General features: G+C 32.8%; 1 protein-coding gene across 1 annotated transcript in view; it reads right to left on the reverse strand.

Moving 5' to 3' along the window:
* Nucleotides 1-3407: 3407 nt before the first annotated feature.
* The window catches only part of LOC131928911 (unconventional myosin-IXa), a 90183-nt gene continuing 67715 nt past the window's right edge, over nt 3408-25875 (reverse strand). Inside the window, exons 29-47 of the mRNA XM_059285078.1 lie at nt 24971-25040; nt 23573-23671; nt 21026-21248; nt 19538-19576; nt 18549-18620; nt 17215-17310; nt 16757-17043; nt 16188-16307; nt 15789-16031; nt 15395-15500; nt 14799-14872; nt 14079-14265; nt 13400-13528; nt 12999-13104; nt 12376-12507; nt 11908-12043; nt 11116-11276; nt 10161-10297; nt 3408-4863 (exon numbers count right to left, since the gene is read on the reverse strand). Of these exons, the coding sequence (XP_059141061.1) occupies nt 4574-4863; nt 10161-10297; nt 11116-11276; nt 11908-12043; nt 12376-12507; nt 12999-13104; nt 13400-13528; nt 14079-14265; nt 14799-14872; nt 15395-15500; nt 15789-16031; nt 16188-16307; nt 16757-17043; nt 17215-17310; nt 18549-18620; nt 19538-19576; nt 21026-21248; nt 23573-23671; nt 24971-25040 (2707 nt within the window). The 3' untranslated portion in view covers nt 3408-4573. The remainder of the gene's footprint in view (nt 4864-10160; nt 10298-11115; nt 11277-11907; nt 12044-12375; nt 12508-12998; nt 13105-13399; nt 13529-14078; nt 14266-14798; nt 14873-15394; nt 15501-15788; nt 16032-16187; nt 16308-16756; nt 17044-17214; nt 17311-18548; nt 18621-19537; nt 19577-21025; nt 21249-23572; nt 23672-24970; nt 25041-25875) is intronic.

The raw sequence follows: 25875 nt of genomic DNA on the forward strand, positions 1-25875 counted from the left end.
TGACTCAAGTTAATAAATATTTTTTTTAAGTAGCTCGTTAATATAATTACACATTTTAAAATAATAAGGGCATACATTTTTTTTACACCTTGTTTTCATAATCCTTAATCTCAAAAAACAACTTTCTGAAAGTTCAAACATAAAAAATGTAAACATAATAGTTACAAACGGATGAAAAAAAAAAAAGAACGGTGTAGCTATTAATAGTAAAACACTGTAAGCCAAAAACTATAAACATGACCATTTTATGAATTACAATAATATAGAAATGCAAACTATATTAATGACCATTTTATGAATTACAATAATATAGAAATGCAAACTATATTAATGACCATTTTATGAATTACAATAATATAGAAATGCAAACTATATTAATGACCATTTTATGAATTACAATAATATAGAAATGCAAACTATATTAATGACCATTTTATGAATTACAATAATATAGAAATGCAAACTATATTAATGACCATTTTATGAATTACAATAATATAGAAATGCAAACTATATTAATGACCATTTTATGAATTACAATAATATAGAAATGCAAACTAAATAAATGACCATTTAATTAATTAAAAAAACATAACATTGCAAATTATAAATAGGATGAAAGGAAGCTGACACCAGACACAAACTGGCCAGATTTTAATGCCACTAAAAATAATCAGAACATATTGGTATTTATTGGATGACTAGTAAACAATATTCTTTAATTAAGCAGAAAATAATCAGACACTGCCGTATAAATTTCATTTCTTAAGCAAATAATAATCAGATACTGAAAGTTTAAAAGAATATCATTTTTTAAGCAGAAAATAATTAGACCCTATACATATTTCCAAAGCTCGATATCCAACAATTCTTTCAACATGAAAAAGTTGTATTCACAGATACCATCAACAATGTGATTAGTATCACCATTTAAAGGGTGATGAGTCACCATCAAAAGGGTGACAAGTCACCAATGTAACCAGCAATCAAAAGGGTGACCAGTCACCGCCAACGGTGTGACCCATGTCACCATCAAAAGGGTGACAAGTCACCAATGTGACCAGCCATCAAAAAGGTGACCATCACCATCAACAGTGTGACTGGCTCAGCAGGGTACACTAAAACTGCCCACTGACTAATTAATTAATTGTAATTAATTGTAATGTGTATTGCTTTTGTTGCATAATATCTCAATAAATTATGATCAGATAACCACCATAACACTTCTAACAAGGGAGGCCACTAGCAGCTGTCAACATTTGCTTGAAACAACAACAAAAATACACCACTGCTAAGTCAGGGAACAGGTGGGGATAGAAGAAATAATAATAAATTAAAAGGAATTTTTCAATGTGGCATAAATAAGTTATTGTTATGAAAAAAGACTTCGAGTGTTAAAGCAGTTTCCTTTACATAAGAGTTTGGAATTTAATTCCTATTCACACATTTAAACATCACAAGAACGCATTTAAAAATAAATATGAAAAGAGCAGTATTGATCCTAAACAATTTAACAGAGTTAAATAAAAACATGAATTAAACAAATAGAAAATATTGGTTACATAAAATTGACATCAAAACTTAAAGCCTGAAAACAAAAATTGACATTGAACGCACAAATTACAAAAAAAAATTTTATGCCGCACTTGACAACTTCAAATGCTGCATGAACTATGTTAATTTTCTATTTCAGAAACGCACAATGTCTTGTCCTGCTGGGGAAAAAAAACTAATACTGAAGTGGTATGGGGCTTGCCTCCTCACCCCTAAGTTTGTAAGAGCTTATCCAGCTAGTATCCACACACATCCAGTCCCACCGTACTAAACTAAACATCCACAGTCATTCACTAAATTCCTGCAACTACAATACAGCAATAAATTAGAAGCCACAAGCTGAACATCCCACGTAAAATAAATGTCAACACATGATTTAGAGAGCCGATGACATCACAGACCTAAAATTTAGCAAACAACATTCAGTTTTTTCTGTAAATTAGATCAACATAAACCTCAAAAATTAGCAAACGACATTCCGTTTTTTTCTGTAAATTAAATCAACAGAGACCTAAAAATTTAGCAAACGACATTCCATTTTTTCTGTAAATTGAATCAACAACTTGGCTAATGACACCAAAATAGATCACAGACACTGTAAATAGTTTTCTCCATTTAAACAGTTCATGCCATATATTTTATACCTCAAGCGTATGTCAATGTATTTTTTTTTTAAACTTTCAAAAATTCTACAAGAATTGTTAAAAACTTGATGTCCTTGAGGGCAGATGCAGCAGTGTTTACTTGATTCAGTAGCCTAGGTTGTAGTTAGTTAGTTAGACTGACATCAGCACACTAGGAGAGCTGATACAATACACAACACTTCATCCCAATCTTGTTTTCAGGTTAGCAAGAACATATTTAGCAGTGGTACAAAGAGAGGAATAGGCATTTCATTCATCTGTGTGTTGAGGGGATGGGATAATCATTTTAATATGAGTTTAATGGTAATAATTTTATAAATGCGTTGTATGAACACTATTTAGCATTTTTTTACTGAACATCAAGCAGGTTAATCTATCAGTCTAAAGTACTATAACTTCCATTTAATTCTATGTCTATCAAAGATGTGGATACTTTCTTTTTTCATTGATTAACTTGTATCTACTGTTTACATTTTAAATTGAACTAAAACAGTACAATAAGGCAGTGTAATCTTAAAATCCAAGAAGTATAAATGATCACTTAACAAAAACAACAGCACTTCACAATGTCAACAACTAAAATGTTCTAAAGTGAAGTCATCATGTAATACAAATACATGAAAAAGGCTATTTTAAAGATAGCCCAAAGAAAAATGGCAAGAAATGCCATTTTGGCTTGAAGATATCTGTCAGAAGTTTGATTGAAAACACACTATAAATTGTCAGAAATGTATAGGGAGTTTTGGGAGAGAAAGTTTAATTTAATGTCGTGATTTGTTTTATTTTGAACCAGCTTAATTTTTTTTTGAGATTGCATTTGGATGTGTTTTATTTGAAGCACTTTTAAACTAAAGTTATCATGTATTTTGATAAACTTTCTTTTTAAGGATCTGTAGTTTTTTTGTTGTTTTTTTTTAAAACTACCTTCCAAACAGTAACACGAGTTTTTTAGTTGAAACATTAAATCCATTATAACAATAACAAAAAGGTCTCAACTTTAGTATAGATTGCAGTCAATACAGGATACATTCGAGGGCTGGTGTTAACAGCTCGATTTATTTCATCTGCAACTAAGCTGGAAAGGTAGAAAACTATACTTTGAAAGGGGAGAAAACTATTAACTTTAAGGGGAGAAAACTACAGGCTAAGTAGGTGTAAAAACACTAAACTTTAAAAGGAGAGAATAATATGAGTTGTGGCTGTAAAAAAAAAAAAACTAATTTGAAACAGGGGAGAAAACTATGAGTAGTAACAAGGGAGAAAACTTCAAGTCACCAGGCTGATCAACACTGAAGGTGGTTAGACCAAAGTATCACAGAAAAAAAGTTATATAAGAAACCCCCTCAGCTTGTACCACAGTCAATAAGAACATCAACATGAAATACATAACACACAGAAGAGCATACAACTTTGGAATGGTTTACTTCCCAGTCTCATGGACTCATGAGCTCCAGGGAGATAAGCAAGAATAAAATATTCTCTCCCTTGAAGGAGATGAACTGACTGAATATACAACTGAATACATGACTATTTTGACATGGCTTTGAATTGGTGCTTTGAAAATAATGAACAAAACCCTTTACAGTAGTATATTTGATCTGTCAAGTAAGTTAAATCTTTTCAAACAAATACAATAGTTGTAATAGGGGATCTGTTTATATTTGTAATGAAAAAAAAAATTAATGAAATTTTAACCCCACGTTAAAATCTAGCTATGATTGGCATTTAATGAGATGGTTAAGCTGTAAGGTGAAAAAGCTACAGCAACACTTTCTAATACTGTGGGTCATGGTACACAAATCAGTGAAGAACCCGTTACATCAATTACATTTACTGCTAGAAAATTACAACAGCTGAGTCAGCTTACTTCAAGCCTTGTTCAATTAAACTATTTTTTTTTAACTGTTGTTGAAGGTATTCAGTTCAATACTTATGTGACCATCAGCAGTGGTAAATTAAGAGTCGGGCTGACTGGGATACAGAGAGCAGACCCCAGTTTTTTACGATCCTCAAATTTTCTGCATATTAAATTATTTAACTTATATTTAATCTTAAAAAAACCAGTATGTATCAGTCCAAGGGCCCCATAGAGAAAAAAAATTCAGCAATGGGCACCTTGATTTCGGCAGAATCTACCTCTGATTGTCTAAATTTTTCCACAGCTCACTACAATATTATAACATCCTGTACTGTTGTAATACGCCTTGTTATTTACCCCGGCAAAACAAAAATATATTTACACTTGTAATCTCATTCAGTTGGACGATGCAGTAACAGTACACTGCGGTAAAGTGTGCAGCTGTAAACAGACTGAGATGACCAGGACAGGATATGAAGAAATTTGTTAACGACGCAGCCTAAGCGAGGGCCTAAGGTCATACCATAATCTCATCATCGTCTGTGCTGTTCAAGCCTGGGACCGTGACGTAGCTTGATTCAACAGTCATTGTGTTTGAATACGGGGAGGATTTGATTCCACCCGTTGGAGGTTTTATACTGATGGTGGGGATGGGTTCGGGCAGGCAGGCCTCGCTGGTGTCCTCAAATATGTCCGAGTGGGACTTGTGGAAGGCCAGCACTTTCTTGGCGTAACGTTTGGGCAGCTTTCTACTATGAGGAACAGGCGTACGATGTTTCGTTATATGAGGAAGCGATGGTCGAACAACTGTAAAAAAAAAAAGAAAAATGGGAATAAAATTTCTTGATAATTAGGATCTCGTATTACAATAAAACAAAGGCAATTAATTAATTCCAAGTCATTGCTTAGTAAGAATAAAGCGATTTAGAACTGATATTTGCAAAAGTATTATTTTTCTGCAAGATATTTTTACATTATATTTAATAAAACAGATGGGTTTTTTTTTTAAGTAAACGGAGATAAAACTATCAAAAAGTACATAAAACACAGAGATAAAGAATTTAAATGATGACTTTTTAAATTAAAAAAAAATTTCTATCGACTTCTGCTTTTAACTTAACGGTAGTCGCTAGCATTTATAATGTACAGCCCAGCATTTATAATGTACAGCCCAGCATTTATAATGTACAGCCCAGCATTTATAATGTACAGCCCAGCATTTATAATGTACAGCCCAGTATTTATAATGTACAGCCCAGCATTTATAATGTACAGCCCAGCATTTATAATGTACAGCCCAGCATTTATAATGTACAGCCCAGCATTTATAATGTACAGCCCAGCATTTATAATGTACAGCCCAGCATTTATAATGTACAGCCCAGCATTTATAATGTACAGCCCAGCATTTATAATGTACAGCCCAGCATTTATAATGTACAGCCCAGCATTTATAATGTACAGCCCAGCATTTATAATTTACAGCCCAGCATTTATAATGTACAGCCCAGCATGTATAATTTACAGCCCAGCATTTATAATTTACAGCCCAGCATTTATAATGTACAGCCCAGCATTTATAATTTACAGCCCAGCATTTATAATTTACAGCCCAGCATTTATAATTTACAGCCCAGCATTTATAATTTACAGCCCAGTATTTATAATTTACAGTCCAGCATTTATAATTTACAGTCCAGCATTTATAATTTACAGCCCAGCATTTATAATGTACAGCCCAGCATTTATAATTTACAGTCCAGCATTTATAATGTACAGCCCAGCATTTATAATGTACAGCCCAGCATTTATAATTTACAGCCCAGCATTTATAATTTACAGCCCAGCATTTATAATTTACAGCCCAGCATTTATAATGTACAGCCCAGCATTTATAATGTACAGCCCAGCATTTATAATGTACAGCCCAGCATTTATAATGTACAGCCCAGCATTTATAATGTACAGCCCAGCATTTATAATTTACAGCCCAGCATTTATAATGTACAGCCCAGCATTTATAATGTACAGCCCAGCATTTATAATGTACAGCCCAGCATTTATAATGTACAGCCCAGCATTTATAATGTACAGCCCAGCATTTATAATGTACAGCCCAGCATTTATAATGTACAGCCCAGCATTTATAATGTACAGCCCAGCATTTATAATGTACAGCCCAGCATTTATAATGTACAGCCCAGCATTTATAATGTACAGCCCAGCATTTATAATGTACAGCCCAGCATTTATAATGTACAGCCCAGCATTTATAATGTACAGCCCAGCATTTATAATGTACAGCCCAGCATTTATAATGTACAGCCCAGCATTTATAATTTACAGCCCAGCATTTATAATTTACAGCCCAGCATTTATAATTTACAGCCCAGCATTTATAATGTACAGCCCAGCATTTATAATTTACAGCCCAGCATTTATAATTTACATTTAGCATTTAGCTTCATACAACTGTTTTAGTACAGCAGACTGCACAAAGCGCATTGAAGTGAAAAAAAAGGAGGAAAACATAATTTCCTGCATCTCCCCTACATCTGGATAAAATAAGGACATGGCTAATGCAGGTGTTGGGGGGGGGGGGAGAGGGGAGAATCAAGGCCTGCAGACCCACTAATTACCCACGTTTTGACATTCATTAGCCCATGTTTTCTTCACACCAACCTTGCATGGGCCAACAAGCCTTCCTCTCCTTTAAACAACTCTATCTACCCTATTGAGAACCAGCTATCCTCCCTTCTCTACAACCTGCCCTCTCTTAAGCCAGTTGTGTTTTAAGTAAATAGAACAAATCAGTTAAAAGATTTTAAAACAGTAGGGGGAAAAAAAAGCTATTTTTCTTTGGAAAATAAAAACTACCAGATGCCCTCAATTTATCCCTTATTTCAAAAAGCCTAGAACACAAAATTTCAGACCCTAAAGGATGGTTAAGGTGTAACAAAAACCAATAAGACACCTGTAAGTTTCTAGATATTCACACAAAAATTATTCAATATCTACTTAAGTCAAACTTGTTTCTAAAATGTATTCTCTTATAAAAATATCGACACTGTATGAATAGAAAAAATCAACTGCAAAATGTAGAATTATAAGTCCTCTGCTATGACTTTTAAGATATGGATGGAATACAATTCTATATACAATTCTATATATAGTTTAAAGGACCACAGGCTAAAGCTATTATTACAGATGTAAATTTAAGTTTATTGATCTTCTGATTAATAACCTTTGAGTGTTAAAAAGGGGAAGCAATTTAGATGTTAGTATAGTAATTTAAAAAACGAGCTCAAAAAATAAAAAATAAACTTAGTGTATTTTTTTTTTAATTTGTAATTCTTTAGCCTAGATCTATTCGGTTTTCAAAACCATCAAATTAAAGTTTAATTAAGAAGTAAATGAACAAAATAATATTTCTAGAATATTTTATTACATGCCAACATGTAGAGGGGGTGTAAATGATAATAAATTAAAAAACATTTCAATTCAGTGTTTAAAAAACGCAACAAACATTCTTAAATAGAACTTTGTAATCGTGTAAAACAAAAACTATACAGAAACAGACCATTGGAAACCATCACTATACAAGACGACATAAAGGATGATTAGATGATAAATACATTAAAACTACACAAATATAACTCGTAACCTGACTGGCCATACTCTTGTACAACTGGTATAACAAATAATAATGTCTCCACCCTGGGGAGTTAGGACTAGGATTAGGGCTAGTGTGAATATGAGGGTTAGGCTGGGGGCTACAGATAAGGGTGAAATTTGGGTTAAGGACTAGGGTTAGATTTAGGATCATGGGTTGGGACTAGGGTTGGGTTTTGTGGGTTGAGGTATTGCTACCTTGCTATACCAGCTGTACAAATGTATAGGTATAGCTATTAAATAAGTACCACTGGCTGTCAGTTGATCAACTTCAAGTTATCAACATACATGTTACAACTCTACTAACTGGATAGGTTGGATGGGAAAAAAATAAGAGGCTGAAATAGGTTATTGATCTACGATACCTAGTATACGATATAGTGTACGGATTATTAGACTTCTAATAAAGCATGGTACACATAATAGGTGTTATTGTGTAACTATGAAACATCAGTTCATCACTTCTTACACGACCCTGTTTTAATAGTAACGATCTATCCATATAGCCATATACTGAGCATTAAGTTACAATTAACCTAACGATTCACCAAATTAGCCAAAAAAAATGTGTTACATACACTGTTAAGTTAAGCAGCTACTGATAATGAAACATGTTAAGCTGACTAGAATGGTGGAGGGTAGGGCGGTGGAAGAACTAGATGTTTACCCTAAGCACTACACATCAGACCAGATCCATAATAGTAGATGCCATACCAATAACCACTATCTTCTCCAAATATTCATAACATCTATAAAAAAAATCTTTTCTAAAAAAAAAAAAATTTACTTCCCAAAAAAAAATACAAGTTAGATTTTGAGTTAGTTCTAGGGCTAGGATTAAGCCTGGCTGATGTAAGAGTTAAGGCTACAGTTACTTGCAATGCTAATTCAACATATTGATTTAAATTTAAGCCATTTGATAGGAGTGAAGTATTAAGTGTTAATGTATGTGGTCAGCATCATTACACTTTTCACATGTACTGGCAACAATCTCCACTGACCACCTACGAATTAAAATTACATAAAAACCACTAGCTCTAAAGTTACGTCCCTTTTTCTGAAGCCTTCACTACTCTTGAATGACATGGGAGATAATTTGAATATCGGTGATCTAACCTTCCATCTCTCCACAGCCCTCTCACCATATCTATTACAAGCACCAGCCCATTGGAACATATTAATTAAATATTAATTAGTACACATTCAGTACATCATCTATATGGATAGTCCTTTCCTTGTTACAAATTAATAACTCGAAATTTTAAAAATATTTATAGTCATCTAAAAGGAGTTTATAAATGGAGCTTGAACTTTGTGTTTAGAATTCTAAATTTTGCTTGTTACAAATCACAAATAAAAACTAGTTTACTTAAATATAAACTTTGTTAAGTAGCATTTAGTTAATTAAGAAGAACATGATAGTTCAATATCTAAAATAAACAGCTTCTATTTAAAAAGAAGGGTAAAAAAAAAACATTGGTATCCAGTTAAATTTCAGCATTAAGTAGATAAAAATGTGTCAGTAATTTTTGACCATATGCAACAAACACAAAGCCCTTTCATATAAACATGTATTGAACTTGTAAAAAAAAAAAAAAATAAGCCTTGAGTGTAAATGAGAAACATTTGAGGTTTCAATTACCTTTCCTGTAGATAAGCTAAAGAAAAGGAAAATGATCATTAATGATGAGACCTTCTAGAATAGATCAATGGGATGTCTGGTGATTCAATGCTTTCACATCTTCATGGTGATTTCAGTGAGAGATATCTTAAGTCTTATCATGAGGACACAGATATTCATCATAACTATCAATGGCTTAATATTTAATATCATGGGGGGAAAAATTGATTTTTCTATATATATAGTTTATATAAAAAAATTTAGGTTAATTATAAATAATTTTTTAAAAACAGAAAACTTTATGTAAAAATGAGTTGTTTTTTTTAAATGAGTCAATAAAAAAAGAAGTGACAGTTTGAATGATTATAGTAATATCAACACAAGAAGTCAACAATAAATTAAAAGGAGCGGAGATAATGCAACCATAAAACAAAAACAAAAAATTACAAAAAATTGTTTTATAACCATCAAGCACACACATATGGTTAGCTAATTTTCAAATTTAGGCTTCTAAATAATAATAATAAATTTTAAAAAAAAATAACTGAAATAAAAAGGTTAGCAATAATGTGTGTCAAATTGTAAAGATACAACAAGGCAGTAGCCATAGACACAAGTTACAACCACCCCTGAGATGTAATGGTATTTCATACGTGCCAGTTTGCTTAAACAGCCCTCTCCTAACCCCATACGTACAGGCATAGCAGGCCTAAATGACGTACAATCAGCGACCACCTGTCACAGCTACAAGAACTGGCATAGGAGTTAGCGTCACGCAACAACACAGATGAGGAAAGCGATCGAGCCTTACCAGGGAGGTCAAAGTTGACAGCGTACTCCTCGTTCATCTTGTCGCTGTCGGCGTCCACCTCGTCACCTGACAGGACATCCTCGTCACTGCTGGCCTGTCTGGTCTCCAGCATTGGCAGCTTGTATGTCAGCTTGTCCCTGGGGATGGACATACATCACAATATAGTCAGTCACTTCACAATACAAGCCTTATATTATAGTCTACCTAACTCAACACTGTAGACTTTATTGTAAAGTACATGGTGATGGACATACATCACAATATAGTCGGTTACTTCACAATACAAGCCTTATATTATAGTCTACAATAAAGTCTACAGTGTTGAGTAAGGTTAGTACCTGGTGATGGACATACTTCACAATATAGTCGGTCAATTCACAATACAAGCCTTATATTATAGTCTACCTTACTCAACACTGTAGACTTTATTGTAAAGTACATGGTGATGGACTTACTTCACAATATAGTCAGTTACTTCACAATACAAGCCTTATATTATAGTCTACCTTACTCAATACTGTAGACTTTATTGTTAAGTAGTTCACTTTTTAATTTTTAACATAGAAGAACAGCCCATAGAAGAAAATGGTAAGAGGCTAATCCTCATTGGTAAAATAATAAAAAATAAACTACTTGTGTTTGGATCTGAAAATGAATAGGGCAGATGAAATACAGCTAATCTGTTTAATGGGCTTGATAAATATAAAGGACTGTATTGCTATTCCCAGCTGCCTTTTCTTTGCCTCAACTTAGGTCGGGTACCCAAAATAGCTGGGTGAGCACAGGGAAATCTTATTTTCTAAAGCCAAGAACAGAACTTCAGACTATGGATTAGCTTTCACATTCTACCCCTTGACCACAATATTCCATATCTTGTAGGCAATATTCAAACAATTGTTGACTTTCCTCCCAACGCAAACACTACTAAAGAAGACACACATGTGTACAAACTCACTTCTCCTTGTGAATGGAGGCTAAGTGACGGGATAAAACTCTTTCCTCCTCCTTCAGCTCTAGCTCCTCTTCCTCCTCTTCTTTTTCCTCAATGACTTGATCTATTTCTTCATCCTGGAGTTTGACTGATGGCTGTTTGACTGGGCTGCTCATGGGGGATTTCTGGTCATACACATCATAAAATATCTTTAACTATTCACATGATGTGTAACTATTTAAATAATGTGTAACTATTTACATGATGTGTAACTATTGACATGAGGTGTAACTATTTACATGATGTGTAACTATTTACATGAGGTGTTTTACATGATGTGTAATTATTTATATTTGAATAATGTCCATTTACATGATATTGACTACATGTTGTTAAACTATTTTCATGTTGTTTATCTATTTACATGTTTTACTATTTACAAATGTTTAACTATTTACAAGATGTGTAATGATTTACATGATGCTTAACTATTAACAGATGTTTGACTATTTACATGTTTAACTATTTTGTAATTTATCTGAGGTTTATCTATTTGAATGATTTTGACCATTTAGAAAACAATTTTTCCAAAAAATTCTACTTTTTATTTTCATCAAGTTTTATAACTTGTTTAGCATTTTAAACAACCATTTATTGAGTGGATGTTTAGCATTGCATTTCAATACACTATAATTTTTAATGATAGCATACATTTTTCAAACTATAAACTAAAACAACATTTTTGTTTAATTTAAAAGTGACTTGTCAACAGTCTGACCCCAGCCAAAACACTGATCAGGTAAATTTTAACAATACCTTGGTTGTGCGAAGACTTGCACGAATTGCATTCAACCTCTCTCCAGCTGTTTTCTCTGCACTTTCTAGAGTATCAATATCATCAAGCTTCAGTTGTATGGTTCGCAGTTGTTCTTTCAATACATATTCAATGCACCTGAACAACAAACAAATCATCACCATAACAATTATTTATTTTTATAGACAATAAAATAAGTCAAATTCTAAAGCTAGGTAGCCAATTGACAAGTTAGATAACTTGAATTAAGAGTTAACCCATTTTAAAATTAGGTAACTCAAAATTGAATAAAGAGTTAAATAACCCACTTTAAAGTAAGGTAACTCAAAATCGTAACCTAACAAAAGATTAGGTAGCACATATTGAATAAAATCATGAATGTGCCACCTTAAAATTGAAAGAAAAACATGAAATGCCCTTTAGAAACCCTAATAATTTTCATTATGAACGTCAAATGTTGGGTAACTTACATCATTTGTTGAGGCACTAAGGCTATAGCATCTTGGGCCTGTATTTTTTTGTTGGTTCCCAGCAAGACTGGGGCAAACACAACAGATAAGGCATTGGGAGACATCTTGTTGCTGTCTGAGTGCATGGCCACCCTGTTCACAGGAGACAATAAGATTTAGTTACACTGAATGCTAAAATTTTGGTTTTACACAGGAGACAAACTAATTACGTCACACAGAAGGCTAAAAATGGTTTTACACAGGAGACAAACAAAGTAACTTACATAGAATAAAAAATGTTTGTTTTACACCAGAGACTACTTCTGCTCTATCAACAACCAGGTCTTGTAAGTAAAGTAGTGAATTTCCCCTTCCAAACCTGATGGTCTATGGGGCAAGTGAAGTAGAGTTCACATGTTTTTGTGAACTCCACATATGAAGGTATAGTGTGGTCAGCACTATGCCCAGCTGCCTTTACTTTCTCTAACGTGAGTTAGGTACCTATCAGAGCTGGTTGGACTCAGGGAAAGTCTACTGACTTGAACCTGGATTCGAACTCAAAACTTTCGGGTTAGCAGTCTAGCTCTCTACAGCTATGCCACTCCGTCCTTAAAATAAAACAACGTAATGACAGTGTGTCCTACCGTGCTAAATGAAAGACTAGACGTTCAAACAAATCATAGTTGGCTTTAGGAAGTTTTCTGATGATGTCAAACAGTGACTTGATGAGTTCCCTCTCATCCTTGATCACTGCAATTATAAATTCACCTTTTTACTCTGGGCAATTACTTGTAAATAAAGTTCTAGAGCTGAGCTGAACACAGCTCTAGCCTTCAAAGTAAAGGAGTTTAAGAGAAAACTATCTTTTGAGAAAAATATTTTAACGTGCAGTTTTTTAAAATAAGATTATAATATTAAAATAGTGTTATCCATTAAAAAAATTTTTTAGATAAATTTTGTATTTTTAAGAATACAGTTTGACGAGTTCAAATTTTTTTTTAAAACTAAATTTTAACTGTAAACAAAACAAAGTAGCAGTACTGACCCATGCTGCGAAGGAGCTCATCATACAGATCAAATGTAAGCAGTGGTTCAGGAAGAAGTCTGAGGAAAAGTTTCAGTGTGGCTGCCAGTACATGCACAGCGTAGTCATCCAAGTTGACACTTTCTATATCTGAAATAACAAGAAGCGGGTACATCACAATCATATCAAACTGTTGCACTTTTTTAATGCCAGAACAAGCCATTCCAGATGACACTACCAAACAGAACACCAAATCTGGCTTTTCCTTAAAATCTGCCCATAAATTTTGAAGCACATCAAAAAATTTTCCAGTTCCCATATCTAAACACAAACAGACACTAGATCTTTTTCCTTATGATCTGCCCAAATAATTCATGCATATATTTTTATACCAGTACTACACTGAAGTGGCTTCTTCTAGTTCTTAATTGTAATGATGGAAGAGATTCCCTCCAACTCAAATAAGTCTTACATGTCAACTTGTTATGCGCTATATAGGCAGCTGACTCCAATTTCGTGTCAGCTTTTCTTTTCAATTTTGCTTTCATAGTCTTTGTCCAACAAAGAATAAACTATAAGGCAGCAGTTGTTTGATTATAGAGTTGTCTCTCCTAGATAAGTTGCTGTCCCCAGCTAACTAAAGTAACTTACATTTAAAATTAAGTAAAGAGACATCATTTAATAAAAAATATTTTTTTACCTGATTCTAAAGCAGCCTGTAGTTCTTTGACTTTGGGTGCGGCGCCAGACTTGCGGTATATGCCCTCTGTGTAGAGTCCTGTTTTCTCAATGGTTGACATGAGGCGCTCACAGACCAGTGGGATCTTCTGCTTCTCACTCACTAAAGCTTCCAGCCTCGCACCAAACAGCTGACTGGACTGCTGGTTCTAACAGTACACAGAAATGGTTACATTTTTTAAACATTCAGAAATAAAAACTTTTTAAAATTCCTTCATAATAAAATAACAGTTTAAATTCTTCTTTTTCTTTTTTCTTCTTCGTTCTTAATTTTTAGTGTTGGAAAGGATCGAGCCTTATCTGCCAGAGGGTTCGAACTTGAGCCTTTTTTTAATTTAACAACCATGAGTTTTGCCGACTCGATCACGCCTCCAACACAATTAAGTATACATGTCAACTGGTTATGTGCCATTGAAGCCATTGACTCTGATTTCAGCCTGCTTTTCCTTTTAGATTAAATTTTGTATTTTCATGCAAAATTGTATTAAGCTATTTGCATTGTCAAAAATAGTTCTGTATTTTTGTTAAGTATTTTATACAAATTCCTATGTGTACCTAATTTCCTATTAGGTTCGGTATATTTGTTAAGTAAATATTTCATGAAAATTCCTATTTGTACCTTATTTCCTATTAGGTTCGTATATTTGTTAAGTAAATATTTCATGAAAATTCATATTTGTACCTTATTTCCAGATCCACCTTTACAAGGTGTGTTTTGTTTACTGTGGCACTTCTTGTGGCAGGCAAATTTACATTCTGTAGAACAAATCATGCATTCAAATTTAATATTTGTTAAATATAAAATAAACAACTACAAAAATTAAATATATCCAAACAATAGAACAATAGATTTATTATGACTGGCATTCCTGTTTTAATATCAATTTCATGAAAAGTGTAAATGGTTCTCTGGGTTATTTTGTTTAAGCCTACACAGAAAAGTGAGTAAAATGCTATGATCATAAGAGAGAATATGCATTTATTAATGAAGTCGTCTAGAGTTAGGAAAAGCCAGTACATGTGGAACAACGGGGAAGGTAATCTATCCAGGTGACAACTTGAGAACTTTGTCACTGAATTTTTTTTTTTAACTTTATGTGTTAAAAATAAAACACTGGACAATTATAATGGTTCTAAAATAATTTAAAACAGAATTTCTCTGTAAAAAAAAGGGGTATTAGGCGGTCAGAATGGTTCTAAACAAAACTTAAAGTAAATTTTCCAGAGTAAAAAATGACAATTTAAAAGGAGTTGGAATGCAGTAGTAGAGTGTCTTACCTTGACATACATAACCTTTATCCATAATCCAGATGAGAGAGCTGCACACCTCACAGAAGGTGACAATATTAAACTGCACCTGTTGGTACCTGTGGCCGTTGAATTCCTGCAGGTAAAAAACATCATGCTGTATTACAATCTGTTATCTACTTATCCCGGTGTAAATAACAGCCAAGTTAATGAGTGACCTATCAAAATTGTCATTGTATTGCATCTAAAAATATTTCTACTAGTCAAGTCTCTTCTGTTTGTATAGTTCCACACCTATAAATATGCATTAGTTCATACAACTTACCATTTAAGGGGAAAGAAAACAATTATAAAAGTGAATAGGAGCAAATACTCTGATCTTTAAGCTACATTTGTAGCATAATTTTAACAAGTTTTCACTTACCAGCAACTCCTCATTCTTCTTATGTTTTTCTCTTTTCAACATTTTTTTCTGGTTGCGACTCCCATCTTTTTTACTGTCCTTCTGCCTGGACTCTTCCAACTTTCTAAACTCATCCAGGAAACCTCGGAATGCATTAACAGACATAACCAGGGGCGCGTCCGTCATCTCTTGCTTCATTTCAGCTGTCAGGAGATTCCTGAACTGCTCAAACAGGTCTCTGTACCTCACTTGAACTTTGGCTTTCTAAAAAGCAGGTTAAATAATACAAAAATATTACAAAAAAAAAATAACTGTAAATCCGCTAAAAGGAAAGCAGAGTCACTTAAATAAGTACAATCTTTAACTTATCTAGAAGAAAAATTAAAACAGAAAAGTATAAATGTCTTGATTCTGACTTACCCCAGCTTCAACAGCAATCTGTGATTTCAATTCTTTGCGGAACTTTTCTAAAGCGCCTTTGAATATTTTATCAAAGATAGTGTACCTGCGATTGGCTGAGTCTCCATACAGTTCTGTGTGCTGTTTAACAAGCCAAAGTTTAAACTTTTTAAGATACAAGTTAATTCATTTATAAAAATTAATTTATAAACAACTTTAAGCATTATTTTTAGGAATACATTTTATTATTATTGAAAGAGTTGATTTTTAAATACGTATTAATTAATTTTAAACATAAATTATTTGTTAGCATATTAGTGTATTATTTTTGACTGCAAATCAACTCTTTTTAAGTATACGTTGTTTTTGTCTACTTTAAAAAAGACTAATTTATTAGTTGGAAGAATAATCCTCTTTAAAAGTTATCAATTTATATGAATTTAAAAAATTTTAATTTGGTATATGATAATGCAACTAGGAGAGGATTTAGAAAGTCAATTAACAACTGTAGGGGCTACTTTCATTACATGCAAGTAGATCAATATGTCTATCAACATAAACAGAATTTATCTGAGAACGTATGATGTTACCTTTTGACCTATGAAAACATCCAGATGGCGCAGCTCCTCTAACTCTGTAATGACCATGGTATCTGCGTACTGCCATTCCGTGGCCCTGGCCACATTCATGTTGCTGCGGGTCTGCGGCCTGGCCGGGGAGGAGCTGGAGGGTTTGTTGTTGGGCCTCTTCTTGACCTTCTTCACCCTGGCGCGGGTGGCTGGGGTCTTGGTCACATCCTCCTCCTCTTTGCTGTGGGATGATGGGGAGGACGGCACCATAGCACCTCCGTAATGAGCGGGTAGGACACTTATGCCTTCTGTAATGTAAATTAATGTAACCTTTAAAACTATAGAGGGCTAGAGGCTTCTGTTTGTATAGTCAAGGTAATTTTATTTTAACAGGAACTGATTAATCTACTGAGTGTAAATCAAGTAATTTAAATCACTGGTTGATTTCTGCACATAAATATAGTCTAAGATTGTCTTACTTGGCTTACTTTTTTCTATTGAAGACCGAGACACTGAAGAAACACTACTTTCTTCAGACTCTTCTTCACTGTCATCTTTTTTTGGCTTTTTGGTACCTGAAAAAAAATTAGTTAGTTAATAAAACTGAATTGATTTTTCCATTCAGTATATGCATACAAATGATAATGAACTGATTTGCACCTAATATTCTCAGAAAAGACAAAATAACAATTTCAATTTTTAACCCCCTTTCTATGCTAGAAACAAAATTACAATCATTAATGTAATTTTAAAAATTGTTTTGAAATTCTTTAAAAGCTTGGTCATTAGAAATTTAAATATCTGAAAAAAAACAACTTCTATGTAAGTGAAATGAATTACAGACTGCGTATACTAAAAGAAACCAATGCACTAAATCAATCATCCGATGGTTCGAGGCAACATGGACATGCTCTGCTCTAACACTTGACCACTCAACCACTGACAGTGTGCTGCCGCTAACTAATCAACAGTCAAGAGACATATCAGCTAAAAATTATTGGCTATGTTGTTTCTTCTTCATAAACTGAAAAACTAAAAAGCTAGGTGAAAACATTTACTACAGCTATAGGTACAAAGCGTTATTTAAAAGAAAATGGAATGGCCATTTTACATTGGCTCTGAATCTCAACTATATTTAGTATTCTGTGTGTTTTCCTGTGAAAGAATCGCAGCCAATCAAATGTTTCAATATAACTGAAGATGGGTTACTTCCCCAGAACCATCTGTTTTAACTCCGTTTTTAATTTTTTTTTTTTTAAATACACCGTTGTGTTCTAAATCCACCATGACAAAAAAATTCATGGCCATTCTTCTAAACTGTACAGGTAATGTCCTATCGCTTGGGTCCATTGGCTGTGTGAAGAGAGAGGGCCTGATGCATGGGCAACATCTTGCTCTTCTCAACTTAGGAACCATTCTTTATGCTTGGATTTCCAATGTGCAATCATCCAATTAACTATGGAGCTATATTTTTATAACATAATAATTGTATTTCACCAAGTGCCTCATATAAGAATGTTCCTATCAATAAATCTTTACAGACGTGAACATTTTTTTTAAAATTTGGAGTTAAAACACTCTAGTTCTATGGAAGTTGAGTATTTAAATTTGTGTTGTGCATGATGCAAGCATGCAGTATCAAGCAATGTTTGGTAGCTGGCTGTTGAAAAAAACGAGCACAAATGCACAAGTCAGCATACAGAGCAATACATAGATCAAAGTGCACAGAAGAAAAGAAATGCACATGTTGGCTTGTGCTTTGGCCGTCTGCTGCTCTCTGCCCCATGCAATGAATAGCTGGTGGTGTACTCACTTTTGTTCATAAAGAACTTAAAAGATTTCGCTGGACTTGATGAAATGCATGAGTGAGGTAGTGTGGGATGGCCTGGTGTGAAAACAATTGAAACAAATCTCTTTATACATTCATTTATTGTTTATGCCCCCTTCTCCACTCATCACTTCAGTTTAAGCCAACTACTAGCTAATGAATGCGTGGCTCAAAATTGTAAAGTCCTCCGTGTTATTTCAAACAAAAAATCAACTACCTTCTCAAAAGTTTAGGCCTAACAACTAACTAAATACGAGACTGAACATAGCAATGTCAGCTGTTTTGTCAAACAAATATCCTACTACCTACTAAAAAACTCAACTATGCTTGACATTTAAAAAATAATTCCTAAATGCAAACTGGCAACTATGAAAAAAAATGTTTGCAAATATTTTGAAATAGTCTACACATCAGTTTCAAAACACAACTAGGGCTTAAATCATATTTGGGTTTTCTAAGATTGTATTCATAATTAAAAAAAAAAATTCAATATCAAGAAGCCTTATGATTTAATTATTTTTATGTGAAAAATAATAAAGTATCAACACAAACAAAATTGAATAGAAGTGATCAAATACAAGGTGTGAAACACATACATCAACACAATACTGAAATAGAATGCAGTTAGTTTCTCTATGCAGTTTTTTTCATTTTTAAAAATTAAATAACATTAAGTATCATTGACTTGTTTAAGTAAACTTTACATAGAGAACCTATTCCTGTGTATTTAGCCTACATCTAGATAAAGCTAATTGTTTCTATGGTGTTTTTTTTAAATGTACAATTAAGATAGAATTATACCACTCACCCACCCACATTTCTATGGCTAAAAATAAGAAGATTTTTTTTTTATCACAAACAGCGCCAGTGAAAAACCTGTTAAACAAAGCCAAATATCAAAGCAAACAAAGAAAGAAAACAAAGGGAGAAAAAAAAACCACAAAGTATACACTGAAGTAAGGTTGACAACTAACAATGTAGGTGGCTCCAGAGTTCCCAGGGGTTACTGCCATCTGAAACCAGGACAGCAACATGTGAAGACTTGAGGGGGTGGCAACATTGTGAACATTTACAACTGGGGGAGGGAGTAGGGAGGGTGGGTCTTATACATTATATTGCTATTGTCTTATTCATTATATTGCAGGGGCTTTATACATTATATAGTGGGGGGTGGGTGGGAGTGGGGGTCTTATACTTAATATTGGGGGGGGGGGGAGGTTATACATTATGTTGCCAGGGGGGGGGGTCTTATATTGTGGTGAGTGTTGAATTGCATCTCTTTAATGAATTAATGTGGCTCTTTATTATAATATATCATACCTTAATGCAAGTACTTTTTTTTAAAATGTAAAACAATAGACGTACTAGTCATGATGTAATCTACAATATAATGTATGAGAAGTGGCATATAGCTTTAAAGAGCACTTCTAATGTTTTTAACACACATAAAAAGTCTCTGTATGAAAAAAATGTTGCTAATCCTAATCTGTATCTACATAACTGCCAGTTTCACTTAATATGAATGACTGCTTCAATATCAATCAAATTCAAATCTCAGATATTATTAATTACATTTGGGGAAATACTGAAAGGGGAGCTGCACTTAAAAAGTTATATTTTAGTTCTAGTTCTTTAAAAAATATTTTTAATATTAAATTTTTAAAATTAGTCATTTTTTTCCAACTATTTTCTAATGAAAAGAGCAGCACATATTCATACAAAGAGCAGAATATACCTAAGCGTATGCAAGTTGCCAAATGCACTGATCAATAGCAACACCAGTGCCATATTTTTTATGCCAAAGTATTTTTAAAAAAAAACAGGAATGAACAGAATAGAAATGAATCAAATGATGGACTGAAGCAGTAGTTGTTGCTGATATGTCTATGCATACAATGTGATGAACAACTGGCAACTTTCTAACTCAGGTCCTTCTACCTGTGGCTGAGGCACAACGTTAATGCCAGAACAAAATCTCTGCAAGGACTTGCACATAAGGCAAACTTGCTATTTTTTTAATTTTCTGGCATATTTTTAAAAATTTAATTAGACTTTTTTTATTTTAAATTTTTATATGACTTGCTATTGTTGTTGTTTTTTCCCACTTAACTACACTTTTGTGTTAGAATGAACTTTGAATGTACAAGTAAATGAACAAGAACATGGAAAGGGAGATAACTAGAGAAATTTTGAAATTTAATGTAAATAAATCTGATTAGTTTCCCTACATTCATAAAAATAGGTTTCTAAAACATTGTAAATGCTGCCAAAGTTGATGTTAATTGTTTAATGTGTTCATAGCTAAGAAAATGTTACTATAGAAATGCAGGACTTTTACACAGCCAAAAAAATAAATAGAAAAGACAACATATTTTTCATACAATGCAATGTGAAGGACAAAAAAATGGAGCACATGAGATCAATTAAAGGTGTTCAATGTTCAACCCTAAACCATAACCCACCTGTGAATATTTTCCAGTGTTTCTTTGCCTTGTTGATAGGACTGAGATGCCCGCTGAATTGATCATGGTCTGTCTCATTTTGTTCCTTCTTTTGCAGCTCGTCCTTGTAATGGCCAACCACGTTGTCCAGCTTCTTGAGCTCATTCTCAGACAGTTGCGTCCTCTCAGGGATCTGGATGGGCTTTGGTCTGTGATGCTCGTGGGACTCAGAAAATGAGAACTCCTAAAGACGAGTCAACAAGGAAAAGGTTTTATTGATCTGAAACTAAGTAACAAACACCAGTCAGCCAGCCAGCACTGTAACTATTGCTCACTCCGAAGTAGCTATAACGTTAGTTATGAATTTTAAAATGTGAAGAAGGGTAATTTAATTATTTCATTTGAACTCAAGAACAGTATTAAATAGAATTGTATTATGTAAGTACTTTATAACAATACACATCACTAAAATCATTTTTAACTTTAGAAATGTAGTTATTTTTTTTTCATTAATTTCATTGGCTTCATATGGTAAATAAATAAGTTATGAAAACTCTAATAATTCTAATAAGTATTTTCTACTTTAAGTGAGTAACATAGCACTCTACAATGGTTTTAATGTTATGAAAATACAAACTAATGATTCATGCACAGCACAACAGTAGAAATGTATCAATCATCATTTGAAATAAGGATAGAGTAACGCCCACCCTCCCCAAATCTACAGTAGAACTGTTCAGTTTACATTATTTGTAACTAAATATTTGGACTTCAAATAACCAGTTCTATAAAGTGATGTCCAGACACTTATTTTCAAATGGTTGATGCCAAGTCTTCATCAGCTGTTTCAGTGACCCCTATCATGTAGATAGGTGTAAAATCATTTTGTCAAACCCCATTTAAAACTTAGCGCAGCACATGAATACATCATTTTTAAACAGTTAAAAATAAATGCCTACACAAAAATGTACATGTGAAATAATTCAATGGCAAGGATGTAAGTACAAAGAAAAACATAGAAAGTATTAGAAGAAATCTGGCCAATGAAGCAAATAAGATAGTAGCAGGTTATAGATTTCTAACAGGCTAAATATAGTCTTGTTCTCATATTCAAGGCAATGATGCATGCTTGTCTGTCACAGTATATTCTGTATGCTTATAGTACACTGCTAAATTATTGTACACAAATAACTATTTAGCCTGCAATCATCTATAAGAAAAAGTTATTATTCTAGCAGTATAAAACACTCATAGAAAAAAAAATGTTAAGAAAAAAAAATGCAATGTTTGTTATGTTAAATTTCAATGGATTAAAAATTAAAAATAAAACAAGAGAAATCTCATCAAAGACAAAAAGATCAGGGTTTTCAATAATTATAGTGGAGATAAAATGTGTTACAAGCATCAATCAAGAGCAACTAAAAAGTTATAAAGTTAATTACTAAGTGCACAATGACAGTAAACCACAACCTCCAAAACCTACATGCCAACCTGTAAAACATCCATTACACCCATCAGTAGAATTGTTTTTAAATTTTTTAAACATTTACTTAATGATTTTTCATCTAATTAATGTTTTTGTTCCATTACAATATTAGTAATATTTTTTGCTTTTCCACACATTTTTATGCCAGTAAAAATACTTTGAACTTTGATTGAGAAAGTAGAGTAAAATTAAATATTATGTATATCATTCAACAGTTTGATAAGTAAATGTTCAACAATATATAATACATTTCATAAATTGAGTCAATACATTACTACTTCCTACATATATTATGTTACAGCAATTCTTATTACAAATTAGCAGTGCATGAGAACTTTTGAAAGACCCTAAAAAAGCTACTAAAAAATGTGTAGTTTAGAACTGGTTAGCATTTATTTTAACAGTGATATTTAGAATTGGTTAGCACTCATTTGAACAGTGATATAGAGAAAGTAACGGGGTGAAAGGTCAACTACAGCAGTTACTTTAGCAGTGGAGCAAAGAAAAGTTGTAGGGTGAGAGATGTAAGGAACCATGTTCTAGAACAACGGAGAACACCAAGTCTAAGGTGGTTATTGTCAAGCTGTACAGCTAAGAGAAAAGCACTTCAAAACCAAGGATAAATAGGTGTGCTATGTGATCAACAGTCTTCAAAACTTATCAGAATTTCAGTCCAGATTTATAATTTTATATTAGCATTTCACTATTATGTGATTTATATTAAAATGCTTTTTTTTTTAGAATTAAATGGTAAGATTTCAGTTAAACTAATTATAAAAATCATTTTAATTGCTTTAAACTAACATTCTTCAAACACCACTTTGTTAGTAAGATGCAATGAATGAACTGATACACACTAACGAAGGTGATCGAGCAGTATGGTGCATTTAAAAGGGAAATAATCTAACACAAACTAATCTGATTATATGAAGAAAAAAAAATTAAAAACATCTTCCGGCTAGCAAGACACGAAACAAATAAAAACTGCTAGTAAAACTGAAGAGTGGGGGGTACCACAGCACACCAACATTCTCCTATGCTGAGCAGCTGGGGGATGGGCGGTATGCACAAGGGGGCCTCACCCTATCTGAAAAGGACTCCTGTCTAGCCAGCGGAGCGGCAGCCTTCTGGCGTGGTTGCTGTGAGCTTCTATAGAGAAGGTAACTTTTTCTTCCATCCACCTGCGGCAGGGGGAGTAACTCCATCAAAAGTGCATGATCACCAAAAGCAACAATTTATTGACAGAGCAATTGTAAAAAAAAATCTATCCTATTATAAAAAGTTTAAGTGGAACTTTCAAAGATCTGTAGATTTGGTTCAACTATGACAACATATGATTTAAAAAAATCTTCAGTATGCAAATAAAATAAATTTCAGTACACACAGTTAAAAATAAATGTGAGGTACAGTTTCTAGCTAAGATCAAAGCAAGTAGTTTATAAGGAAAACTACAAAGCTGGTAAGACAAGGCACTAAACAGATTAAACCTAGTAAAAATCAATGTCCATATTTATATCAGCACAAATCTGTTTTCCATTATTAAGTGCTGTAATGTTTAATACTTTAAGAGCTGTTGTATTTGTAGCTATTCCTGCCTTTAATAGCTGTTGTGTATGTAACTATTCCCCACTTTTAAGAGCTGTTATGTATGTAGCTAATCCCTACTTAAATAGCTGTTGTGTATGTAGCTAATAACCACTTTAATAGCTCTTGTGTATGTAGCTGCTCCCCACTTTTAAAAGCATGTGTGTATCATCCACACTTTGCTGTCAATTTTTTTTTATATTTTTCATTTTAAAAAAAAAAGCTTCAGTGTTTTAAACTGTCAAACAATGCCTACCATTTTATCCAAAATGCATTGTTTCTTAAAATTTAGCTCTAAAAAACTTTAGATTAATTGAATTTAATTTACAAACTTAAATGCAACCTAACTAGTTTTAAAAGATAATGTTAATTTTTACTTCGTACTGATAAGAAAATAAACATGGGATCTTCAGGTTTCAGTATTTCAAATGTTTTTAATTTCAGGGTGGAGTAGCTTTAGTCTTATAAACCATGCTGCACATATAATTGTTATAAATTGTTATGAGAATAATGGGAAGAAAGTAATAATTTAGCCATGATTTAGCAGACTAATATGAAGAGCAAAGGATGATTTTATAGGACAAAAGAGAGTTCTACAAATGAACTATTTTTTTTTTATAATAAGTCACAGAACTAGCAAACAAAAAACTGGATTATAATTTCGAAGGTTAAAATAAATTACTAGCAAGAAAATAATGGATTTTTTTTTTAAAGTCATGCTTAAATTGTGTACAAATCAGAATTAGAAATAAAATAAAATAAAATTGGGTTGGGTTAAATTCATCTGTGTATCAAGCACATGCTTCAGTGTTAGATTTTTTTTTTACCCTTAAAAAAGTTTTAAATACATCATAAACTGGTTGGGTGTAAGAAAAAAATACAAAGTGACCACTTACACTCTCTTGTGTCGAGTAGGGTTTGGTGGTGTCTGAAAGTGTCTGGAATGTCTTGGCAAGGTCAGAAATTCTGAAAGCATCAAAACATACAAATTGATTCAGAGCAGCAGTTTCCTCACTGTGACTTTATTGTTTGATAAATTTGTCAATATCCTATTGTTTACAATTGAAAATTAATGAGTTTTAGTTACTTCCCATTTATATATTCTAAGTAACAAAGAGAGACAACTTATAATTAAGTCCCTATAATTATTGAAAAGACAAATTCCATACTAAAAAATTATGATGGGAATATATGCATACTATTTAAACTGAAAATAATTACTAAAAAATTATTATGATTGTTTGTTTAACTCTTTATACATCATATATTTTAGAAGTATTTTTAAACACTAGTTTCAAATTAGAAAACTATTAGCTTTATTACATACTTAACATGCAGAAATGTGAAAGATGTTCATAATTAACACTTTAGAGTTTGCAAAACCAGTATCACAGTATCAAGAACCCCTTGTTTTTTGTTTTAAAACAACCAAGTAGCCCAATGTTTAAAAAATGTTTTGATACTAAATGTCGAGATATAACAAAGCACATCCCACACTCAACAGCAAAGCCCTACATATTTATTTGGAAAGATTTGGTAAGGGGAAGTGGAGGTGCAAAGATTTCTGGGTTTTTAAAGTGAGTTGCAATAAGAAAACATTTGGAAATCACATTATAGAAATAAATATAACAATAATTATAAAACCTACTTTTGCCTTTATTTTAAGTTAAACAGCATAACTGTTGTGAGTAAAATACCAGTATCTTTTTAAAAAAATAAAATTGAGCAAACTGTATAGAAGAATCTACCTATCATTTAATGCTTTTAATTAGTAATGAGAAATCGGAATAGCTATAATACT

Source organism: Physella acuta, unplaced genomic scaffold (genome assembly GCF_028476545.2).
Source record: "Physella acuta isolate Inbredline_101_S28 unplaced genomic scaffold, ASM2847654v3 ptg001565l, whole genome shotgun sequence".
Taxonomy (NCBI): Eukaryota; Metazoa; Mollusca; class Gastropoda; family Physidae; genus Physella; species Physella acuta.